Source organism: Mus caroli, chromosome 18 (assembly GCF_900094665.2).
Source record: "Mus caroli chromosome 18, CAROLI_EIJ_v1.1, whole genome shotgun sequence".
NCBI classification, from domain to species: Eukaryota; Metazoa; Chordata; class Mammalia; order Rodentia; family Muridae; genus Mus; species Mus caroli.
In genome coordinates this window covers 60,422,965-60,434,600 of record NC_034587.1, presented here as the reverse complement: position 1 = coordinate 60,434,600, position 11,636 = coordinate 60,422,965, and the positions used below count along the sequence as shown (strand labels likewise).

Sequence of the window (11,636 nt, the reverse complement as noted above, 5' to 3'; positions counted from 1 at the left end):
CTCACTCTGTAGACCAGGCTGGCCTCGAACTCAGAAATCCACCTGCCTCTGCCTCCCGAGTGCTGGGATTAAAGGCGTGCGCCACCACGCCCGGCTGTCATTACATATTTTTAACAACCTGGTCTGTGAAGTTTCTTGGTTAATTGGTCTATGGTCTAGCTACTTATTTTAAAAACATCTGGGTGTTATCCAGTGACAGACTCAGAACAAAGCAAGAGAAGGGTTTTCCCTTTCTCATACTCTTTGTGGTGGTTTGAACATGCTTGGCCTAGGGAGTTGAGTGGTACTATTAGGTGGTGTGGTCTTGTTGGACAAAGTGTGTCACTTTGCGGGTGGTGGGCCTTGAGAACCTCATCTTAGCCGCCTAGAATCAAGTCTTCTCCTGCTGGATTTCCATCAAGATGTAGAGATCTTGGCTCCTTATGCACCATGCCTGCCTCGACACTCCCATGCTACATCCCTTGATAATAATGGACTGAACTTCTGAAACTGTAAGCAAGCCCCAATTAAATGCTGTCCTTTATAAGACTTTAAGTTATGGTGTCTTCACAGCAAAGAAACCCTAAGACACCCCTCCTATTTCCTAATTAGCTATCCTGTCTTAATTTAATAAGATCAGTGTGGTGGTTTGAATATTTGTCCCATGGACTGGCACTATTAGGAGGTATGGCCTTGATGGAGTAGATGTGACCTTGTTGAAGGAATTGTGTCACTGTGGGCATGGGTTTTAAGACCTTTGTTCTAGCTGCCTGGAAGCCAGTATTCTGCTAGCAGCCTTCAGATGAAGATGTAGAACTCTCAGCTCTGCCTGCATCATGCCTGCCTGGATGTTGCCATGTTCTTGCCTTGATGATAATGGACTGAACCTCTGAACCTGTTAAGGCAGCCCCAATTAAATGTTGTCCTTATAAGAGTTGCCTTGGTCATGGTGTCTGTTTGCAGCAGTAAAACCCTAACTAAGGCAATCTTTATCTTTGCTAATAATATTAAAAAAATTTAAAAAAAGATGACCAGATCAGCATCTTATACTGCTCATGTGAAGCTAGAATGCAAAGGGGTCACATACAAATAAAAAAAGACCACTCCTGCATTCACCCCTCTGTCCCATTTATTCCCACCTGCGGGAAGTGGGTGCATGGGCCAAAATATTTACTGCCTTGCCTGAGCATGTGCAGTGAGGCTGCATGCGTGGGCTGCCTGCCAGGCTGGACTGTTCCTTGTGATCTGGACCTGTCAGACTGTCGGTGACCGATCTGAGCTTGTGCCTGAAGTGTGTGTGTGTGTGTGAATTCTGATTGGATGGGTGGGGGTGGAGCTAGATGAGGTCAGCACGAGTATAGGTGTTTTGTTGTTTAGCCCTTGCCCTAAGTAGAAGCTAGTTGTAGTAAGAGAAGCTGTTGTAAGTGAACTTGTAAGAAAAGCTGCAAGAAGGACGGAGGAAGAAGAAGCTGCTGGGGAAGAGAGCTGTAGGAGAAAAAGCCCAAAGAAGCTGTTGCGTGAACCCGCCTTGGTGTCCAGTGTCGTTCCTGTCGCCACCGGCTCGAAGGACTGTTAGCACCCACCACTTCCCACTCTTTTGGACTTCCAGTTTGCTGACCCATGAGAAGTTTCTGTTGTACAAGCCACTTTCTCCTGTGGTATTTTTGTTAACACAGCTCTAGTTGACTAACTTACAACTATTTATAACTAGTATTTGCTGGGTATTGTATATTTGGTTTGAACATCACTATAATTCATAATTCTGCAAAGTAGATAGTAACACTTCCCAGACAAGAATGACAAAGTTCGGAGAGGTTAATGGCTTGCCAATCCCTATAGGACCAGTTGCAGAGATTATGGAAAATTCTGCTAGTTTCTATTAAAGTCATTACAGTGTCTAACATGAATATATATATATATATATATATAGTCAGATGTATGTACTAAGCAAATATTACCTATTATCTGCCCTTTGAATTCACTTGCACATATCTAGAATATTTCTAATACCTTTCTTTCTTTCTTTTTCTTTTTCGAGACAGGACAGGGTTTCTCTGTATACTCCTGGCTGCCCTCGAACTCGGAAATCTGCCTGCCTCAGCCTCCCAAGTGCTGGGATTAAAGGCGTGCGCCACCACTGATCAACTACCTTTCTCTTTCAAAATCGAATTACTTTTCTTTACTCAAAAAAACTATTGGGTGATTTCCATGCATTTTTTTACATCCTATATCAAATATATTGTTGAGAATTTCATACATGCCTATGTGTTTTTGATCAAGTCCACCCCAGTTCCCTCCTGCTGCGATCCTTCTGTATCTCCTGCCCACTTACTTTCCAACTCCCGCTCCCTTTTAAAAAACCCAGACTCTACAAGATTGAGTTCCGAAGTTACGTCCACCCTTTACCCTGCGTCACAAGCTCACCTCCTGTGCTTCCAACTTTCGTATTTGTTAATTTTGTGCCACTAGACTCCAGATTCCTGAAGAAATGGGGGCGTCTCTTTTGGCATTATTTGGGTACATATGGGTACATTATTTGGAATGTCTGCTCGAGGAACACCCATAGATAATGAAATCCATAAAGAAATGTTCCCATGATGTGTCGAGTGACTCGCCCACAATACAAGCACCGTCAGTCTTTGTAAAGGGTGCCCTATGATCTCAGGGTGCAGTCACGCGCCCGCATAGGGAAGGAGGGTCCCTCAGCACTGTTTCCTCAAAGTCAGCCCTTGGTCAAAACAAAGCAAAACAGAACAAAAGAGAACTTTAGGTCAGCGAAGCTAGTAGGAGAGCAATTTCAGAAGCACAGGGCGCCGAGTCTACAGCCATCGCCCGCGCCTGCGCCCTTCCGGCAGAGCGCGCCTCAGGTGGGCACGCAAAAGGAAGTGGCGGAAATGACGTCCAACGCGCGCGGGCCCAGGCTCCCTCAGCGCCCGCGCGGTGGCTGCTGGGTGTTGCGCGCCTTGCCCCTCTCGCTCGCCTCCCAGCCCGCGTCTCCACCCCCTCCGCTCGCCTGCTCCCTGGCGTGACTCGGCACTCGCAGCTCCGGGAGGACACGTCGTGGTCGCCGTTCGCGCTCAGGCCCCGGCCTCCTGCAGCCCGTCTCCGGCCTCTCTCAGGCTCTCTGCTTCAGTTTCGAGGCCGGAAGCGTCGCGGCCGCCCTACCGGGCTCTCTGTGAGGATGGTGGGAGTGAAGCCGGTCGGGAGCGATCCAGATTTCCAGCCGGAGCTGAGCGGGGCGGGCTCCAGACTTGCCGTGGTCAAGTTCACCATGAGAGGGTAAGGCCGAGTCTGGGTCGTCCTCTTGGCATTCATCTCGGCGTCCCTGCGCCCCCAGCCTCCCCGCCTCCGTTTTCCGGGTCCCAGTTCTCCTGTCGCCTTCTGCTCTGGAATGTCCGGTGGTGACCACAGCCCAGGCCGCTGCCAGGCTTAGGCCTCAGCTCCTGAGTGCGGGTCTCAGATGTGCAGAGGGGGCTTCCTGGCGGGCACAGAGGCCACGCTGGCGGGGCCCGACGCCCAGGACAGGCCTGCCCGCCCGCCGAGTTTAAAATTGTGGATGTCCCTGCTCTTGGAGGCAGCCCGCGATGCTTCCAGTGTGGAGAGTCTCAGCCTCTACTACTTGCGCCGCTGCCTATCTTTAGGAAGAGCCGGCCATCGTTTGCATTTTTAGGATCTGAAAGCTCAGTTTTCAAATTGGTTGATTTCTCTTTACCTGTATTTTCTGCAAAGCCTTTATAAGATCCAGATGAGGGTGTCCATCTGTTCGGAATAACTACGTGTAGTCTTAAGGCCTTGTTGGTGCATTTTGAATTAAGTTAATGTTGGGACATTATCTCTGTAGTGTGCATAACATGTTTATTCCATGCTTGGTTTTGTTTTAGGCTCATCTGTGTATGCAGATTACAGACATAAAATACAGTTTGTACATGTCACCGGCTAGACAGACCTCTGTGTTTGTCCAAATTGCCCTTTTAACTTAATGATTTAAGATTCTAGGAATGTAGAAAGATGTTCACAGATCTAAAGGACAAAAAGCTGGAGGATCGCTTATTGGGTGTGTGCTTGTCTGCAATTGGAACTAGGCCTTAAGAGCCAAACCTTAGCTTCTATTTACAGAGCCCTTGAATGTAGCAGTACCAAGTTAAAAGGTTTAGAAATCTTCATTTGACCACCTAGCGTTATTTACACACAAACTGGGAGCGAGTTTATGTAACAGGTTTATTTGCCTGTGTTGTTGTTGTTGTTTTTGTTTTGTTTTTTTCTCTTTTTTCTTTTTTTTGGGGGCGGGGGTTGGTTTTGAGATAGGGTTTCTCTGTGTAGCCCTGGCTGTCCTGGAACTCACTCTGTAGACCAGGCTGACCTCGAACTCAGAAATTTGCCTGTCTCTGCCTCCCAAAGTGCTGGGAGGCGTGCACCAACAGGCCTGGCCCTGTTTGTTTTTTCTTAAAGCCAGAGAAAAATTCAATTTCTAGTACAGGGTTCAGTAAATGTTGTGTAGAAGATGTAGATAGCTTTAGGGGATTAGGGTACAAATAGAGAAGGAAACAATTATAAGGGTTTTGTTGGTGACTTTTGTTTTGGGGCCAGTCTCCCACAGAACTGAAAGGGGAGAAGTAATTCAATAGAGTCGAGTCTCCATTCATTAGGATCTTTGGAAATTGACAAGGTCAGGCTATAGCATGTATTAAGATGTGTCTCAAAGGAGGGTCAGAACTAGAAATGTCTTCTCAGGCTTCCATGTTTCTAGCTTTTATCCTAGGAGAGTAGCTGCTTACAGTGAAAGAGAGCAGACGGGAATCTTATTTGTACTCCATCCTTCTACTTTTGGGTAATTGCAGCTTTTACTCTCTTGTCACTCGGTTATTTAGTTCACCCTTACCATGCCAGAGGCAGTGAGAAAGGTGGAGAAACGTTGCTACTGATGGAGTTTTTCTGTTAGCAGTGTGGAGTCATTCTCAATATACCTGTAGGGACTGAATGCTAAAGAGCTAGATTACTTAATAAATGCTTTAATGGAATGAAAATTACGTTTGTTTCCTTTATAAAAATTTAAGGAAAATGAGTGCTTACATGTAGAAAACATTTTTAGTTTAAAAAAGAGTATTTAGGTAACATTTATAAATTAAGTGAGGTTGTGTTTTACCCTTAACATTCTTTTTATTTTTAAGTCTTTTGACCATTCTTTCAATGTGGGCAATCAAGGCATTCCTCTCTGAGGTCATTGCAGTCTTAACGGGCTTTATTTATACTTTGTGACCTGCAAGTAACTGTCCAATGAAGTCTTCTCAGAAGCTGCTCAGGGAAAGTTAATGTTACCTTCTGGTACCGGATTGTTTACTTCAACTATGTATTTTAAGCTAAATTGCATATGCCTTATCAGACATTGCTCTAAGTTAATTTTCCTCAAGCAGTGTGTAGATGGCTTGGTTTAAGAATCTGCAACAGCTCTTTGGTATTTACACAGGGCCTTTGAACATACTGGGTAAGCACCCTACCACTGAGTTAGATTCAAGCTCCATTTTTCTTTATTTTCTTGTTTTCTAACCCCCTCCCCTGCCCCTGCCCCTGCCCCCACAGATGTTAGCCAGGGTTTCTCTGGCTTTACTGGCACTCACTATATAGACCAGGCTGGCCTCAAAATCACAAGAGATCCACCTACCTCTGCTATCTAAGATTAAAGGCATGGGCCACCATGGCTGGCCCCCATTTCCCTTTTTAAAGTAAAATATATATGACATAAAATTGATGATTTTAGTGCTCTGTGTGTGTGTGTGAGAGAGAGAGAGAGAGACACACACACACACACACTCACACTCAGGTTAGTCTCAAACTTGTGATCCTTCTGCCTTAGCCTTCTGAATGTTGGAATTACAGGTATGCACCACCAAGTGGAGTCATTTTAGCAATTTCAAAGAGTATAAATCAGGGATGTTATGTGCATTCACTATTGTGCAATTATTAGCTTTATTTTCTGAAATGGTCTTTTCATTCCAAGCAGAAACAGTCTGTTAAGTAGAAATATCCTTTGCTCACTTAGATCCCACTCGCCCATGTCCACGGCTGTCTCCAGGGGTTTGTTTTAGGCAGCGTATGTGAGTGGGCTATGACGATGTGTACTGCCTTTCTTTTCTTAGTCGTTTCATGTAGTATACTTTCATGATTCATCTGCAGTAAAGGATGTCTCGGGAGTACATTCCTTTTTTTCATCTCCTGATGATTCCTGGGTTTACCTGTAGCTGTTTGTAATGAACACTACTCTGGACATTGACATATTACATCTTTTTCAGTCTCTGTTTTAATTCATTTTTTGATAAAGATTGTTTTGAATGCATTAATTCTGCATTATTCTCTTAAGCCTATCAACAATTCAGTTTACTTATATTTTCCTGGCAAGATGAGACTGTTAAGCTATTCATACTGTTAAGAGAATGAATCTATATGTTAAATATCTATTCTGGCAAGATTTCTAAAATAACTGGCTCCAAATAGTTTCTTCTTAAATAAGGCCAGATACATTGAGTGGTTGTCAACAGTGCCATTTTATTGTTTTGGTTTGTGGGTATACTAAGCTAAAAGAATGTTGTTTCTTCCCTATTAGTATAATATGAATGATTTTTATCTTCAAGTGGTGAATATATCACACTTTTTTTTCAGTAATTTGAGTCTTCCTATTAAAGACAGTTTCCTCTCTTTTATTTTCTTAAAGCAGGCCTTATTTTGTAATTGATTAGATGTTTATAGTTGCCATTCAGAGAAGATGCTAGTGGTGTATATGAGGATGTTGAATTCCTGTAGTATGTTAGCTTGTTTTGTTTGAAAGTATATTTCCAACATGTGCAATGTATAAAATTGATGAGAACTGAAAGTAATTGACCATGATAAGAGCCCTGTATCCTGCAGGAGCTAGACAGATAAACACTTGTGAGTGACATAGGTGAAGTGGTGACGACCAGGACATGTTGAGGCCTAGGAGTAAAGTTTCAGTTGGAAGTTTTTGTTTGTTTGTTTGGGGCATGGGGGGGGAGGGCTTTGATAACTAACATTCAAGAAATCACAAATTACTAAACTGTATAGCTTGATAAATTTTCCAAGGTCCACATTTGTATAACCAATACTAAGTAAGAAATACCCCATTATTATTATTTTAATTTTTCTTTCTTTTTTTTATTAGATATTTTCTTTATTTACATTTCAAATGCCATCCCTAAAGTTCCCTATACCCTCCCCAGTCCCTGCTCCCCTACCCGACCACTCCCACTTCTTGGCCCTGGTGTTCCACTGTACTGGGGCATATAAAGTTTGCAATACCAAGGGGCCTCTCTTCCCAGTGATGGCCGACTAGGCCATCTTCTGCTACATATGCAGCTAGAGACATGCGCTCTGGGGTTACTGGTTAGTTCATTTTGTTGTTCCACCTATAGGGTTGCAGATCCCTTCAGCTCCTTGGGTGCTCTCTCTAGCTTCTCCATTGGGGGCCCCGTGTTCCATCCAGTAGCTGACTGTGACCATCCACTTCTATATTTGCCAGGCACTGGCATAGCCTCATATGAGACAGCTTATACTAGGGCCCCTTCAGCAAAGTCTTGCTGGCGTATGCAATAGTGTCTGGATTTGGTGGCTGATTATGGGATGGGTCCCCGGGTGGGATAGTCCGAAATACCCCACTATTAACAATCCTGAGGCTTGCATCCTGAGGCCCCTTCCTTTCACGTTTGGATTCTCACACTCTTAGTTTTGCCTGAACTTAAACCATATAAAAATAGAATTGTATTTTATAGATTGCTCCTTTTCAAGAGGATATAATTTCTTCAAGAATGTGTAGGATATAGTATTATGGCTATTGCTTTATAAAGAAGAGTAGCTAAACACTGGAGGTCTGTTATGAACTTGGGGGTGGTAGGTAAAGATTTTGGAGAGTTTAGTTTTTGGCTGGGGCCAGGGACTCGTACATGCTAGGCAAATGATCAGCGGCTGAGCTTCCCTAGCCCTGTTCTTGGCAGTTGTAAAATTTTAAATGAGGTTAAACTAACTTAGAACTTCTTTGTGACTTGTGTAATATAGCAGGTAGCCAAAGTGTATTATTTTATTAATAAAGTTTAATTATTAAAATAGGTGTATTTTATGTGATTTACAGAACAAGTTACAGATATAGCTTCATTTTAGTAACAACAGTACATTTAGAAATGGCCTGTTTGAAACTTATCTCCTATGGAAAAACAAGCCCCCATGAAATAAGGCTTTAAAAGTACATATATTTTCTTTATCCATGGTTGTATATATGTTTATATAAGCCTTGCTCAAGATAAAAGCACTGGCTATTATAGAAGGTAGGGGGAAAGAATTCATGAGTCTTGTTTAATATTAGAGCTAGAAGGAGAAAAATTTATTACTAAAATCTCAATAACTTTTAAAATGAACTGGGATTGAATTAGATTTCTGACTTGTCTGTCCCACTTGTGGCCCTTCTAACTAGGGTGTTGGGTTTTTAATGACTTATTTAACTTTTGGCCTTCAGTTCTTGTTTGTTTGTTTTAGATGGGTCCCTCTTTTATTGTAGCCCTGGCTGTCCCCAAACTTGCTATATAGACCAGGCTGGCATCCCATTTACAGAGATCAGCCTTCCTCTGCCTCCCCAGTACTGGGATGGAAAGTTTGTACCCCACACCTCGTCTTCATTTGCTTTTTCAATACTTATTTACATCTAATGTTATCAGTAGTGTCAGGTTTGAGTCTGCTGCCCCTTGCTGTATTTCTCATTGCCTCGTTTGCCTTTATTCTTTACTTTCTTGTACTATTTTTGTGAATTAATTATTTGATTCTACTATATCATAAGTTTTTTGAATTTTAAAATTATTTTACAGAGTGCTTTAAATATTTTTCTCTCCAGTAGTCTTAAATTTTATCTATATTAGGTTGCTTAAAATATCTCATGTGTCAACGATACCTGAATTTTTATTTAGCCAGGCCTACCTCTCTGCCTCCAGAATACTAGGATTAAAGGCATGTGCTACCACACCAAGCCTTATTCTTCAGTTCTCAGTAGGTGATTATGCTAGGTTACAGTCAGTTTTATTTTATTTTATTTTTAATTTTTTGAGAAATTTATTTATGAGAACTGTAGTTACATATTAACACTTTTTCCCCACTCTCAATTCTTCCTATTTCCTCCTCTCTCCTTCAAATTTATGACCTCTTTATTATTGTTACATATTACATATGTATTCATACATGCACATGTGTGTGTATGTGTGTGTGTGTGTGTGTAACTACAACCAGGCTGAAGGTCCTGAGTTCAATACCCAGCAACCACATGGTGGCTCACAACCACCTGTAATGAGATCTGATGCCCTCTTCTGGTGCATCTGAAGTCAGCTACAGTGTACTTATATATAATAATAAATAAATCTTTGGGCCAGAGCAAGCAGGGACTGAGTGAGTGGGGTTGACCAGAGCAAGCAGAGGTCCTAAAAATTTAACTCCCAACAACCACATGAAAGCTCACAACCGTCTATACATCTACAGTGTACTCACATACACATAATAAATAAATCTTTAAAGAAAAGAAAAATATATAACTACAATCAATATTTGAATGAAAGAAAGACCATTTTCAAACTCCTATGAGGCAGGTATTATTCTTACCCAAACCAGGTAAAGATATAGCAACTATAGACTACAGGCTAATATTCCCTGGTGAAGATTAAAAAGAATTCTTCATAAAATATTTGCAAAAAGGAATATATCAATGAGATATATCTATGCAGGGATGGTTCATCATATGTAAGTCAAGAAATGTACCAAATAATATAAATGGAATTAAAGACCGAAAAATTGCACAATCAGATCAAGAGATCCAGAAGAAGCCTGTGACAAAATCCAGCATGTCTTCATGGGAAAGTCCTGGAGAGTAGGACTGGAGTGAACAGAGCTCAACATCATAAAGGCACATGACAAACCCACAGCCAGTAATTTGGTGAAAGAAGAAAAATCCCATTTAAATCAAGGAATGAGACAGGACTGTCCACTGTCCCTTTACACATTTTTTTCAATGTAGTGTTTAAAGCAGTAGCTGGAACAATAAAGTAAAAGAAGGAAATTAAAAGGTTGCAAATAGGAAAAGAAATGAGGTTATCCTTGTTTAGAGATGATACAATGTACATGAGAGACCTTCAAATTTTTCCTAGTTAAATCAGTTTAAATGTTTAGTCTTGTTGATTTGGTTCTTTTGTGTAATAGGAAGCTATCAGCTTATTTGCTATGTTCTTCAAAAAGCATAGCTTAAAACTTTTTTGCATGTCCATTTTATATATTGTTCTAAATATAATCTTTCAGTCAAAAGAGATTTAGAGCAGAAAAGTAATTTTTCCCACCCATTTAAAAATGGGTTTTAAAACCCCTGGACTAGATGATTTCTGCACCCCTCGGCAACAAGTTGAAAAAAACATCCTAGTTTTGGTTTTGGTTTTCTTGTTGTGGGGCAGGGAGAGGTCTGGGCAACTGCTAGCCAAGGTCTGTAGAGGAGAAAAGCAGTCTGACATTTGGAAATACTGAATAATAGCTATGAAAGATTTTCATACAGGAAAAACTAACTGGCTTATTGAATTAGTTACAGAAAATTTTCATCAATTAAATAATCAATAGAGAATTCAGCCAAGGACTTTGCACATTTTCTACCACTGAAGTTTATTAACCTTTGAGTGCTAATGTTAGAGGTAAACATCTTGTTTAAAGTAACTAATTTGGGGGGCTGGAGAGATGACTGAGTGGTTAAGAGCACTGGCTCTTCTGGAGATTCTGAGCTCAATTCCCAGCGACCACATGGTGGCTCACAAGCATCTGTGATGGGATCTGATGCCCTCTTCTGGGTGTGTATCTCTGAAACAGTGTATTTTGATTTTTGACAGGTTAGATTTTGAGGTAGACATTTGCATGGCGATACTGTTTTGGTAAAGTTTGTTTAGCTAGAAGGTATTTCATTAACACAAGTTAGCTCATACATGGCTGGTGGGTAGGTAGATAAGTAGATGATAATGATAGAGACAGAGAATATCGATATAGCATGGACTTAATGGTTAAAAAAAATTATTTACTAGGCTGAGTATGCTAGTGTATGCTTTTAAACCTAGCACTAGGAAGGCAAATCAGTTCACTTTGAACCAGTGAATTCCCAGACTAGCCAGAGTTACTAATAGGACCTCTCTAAAAGCAGTGTCTGTTGTTTATTTATTTACTATTGTTTATGTGTCTGTGGTGTGTATTCATGGGCACAGATGCTGTGCAGGCAGACATGGAGAGCTGGTTCTCCCTGACTAGAATCTGGGCATGGAACTTAGTTGACTGCCAGGCTTGCTCAGGAAGCACACCTGCCTGGCTATTACACCAACTCCATTTTGTGGTGATTAATGTGATTTTTTTCATAGTGACCAGAAGATTTAGAAATAAAAGTTTTATCTGGAAGAAGAACCCTCAGCTACATAGGCATTTCTTCTTGTTTAGGTTTGAGAAAGTTAATAAAAGTAAATATGTCTACCTGTATCTAATGCTTTGATCCCTGGAAGGGTTGTATTTTCTTCTTCTGTTTTCATGAGTAAAAAGCCCTCATGTTGACATATATATTTATATTATTTATATTATGTGTGTGTATACATACATGTATA

At 41.3% G+C, this 11,636-nt stretch overlaps 1 protein-coding gene across 2 annotated transcripts in view; it reads left to right on the top strand.

The window, feature by feature from the left end:
* Txnl1 (thioredoxin like 1) overlaps positions 1 to 11,636 on the top strand; it is a 41,203-nt gene that overhangs the window by 9,328 nt on the left and 20,239 nt on the right. The window contains exon 1 of one of the 2 annotated variants that reach the window (XM_021150398.2): positions 2,921 to 3,258. The exons of the other annotated variant lie outside the window; for it this stretch is intronic. Coding sequence (XP_021006057.1) covers positions 3,161 to 3,258 — 98 coding nt within the window. The 5' untranslated portion in view covers positions 2,921 to 3,160. Of the gene's footprint in view, positions 1 to 2,920; positions 3,259 to 11,636 lie in introns of those variants that run through there. 2 annotated transcript variants of the gene reach the window in all.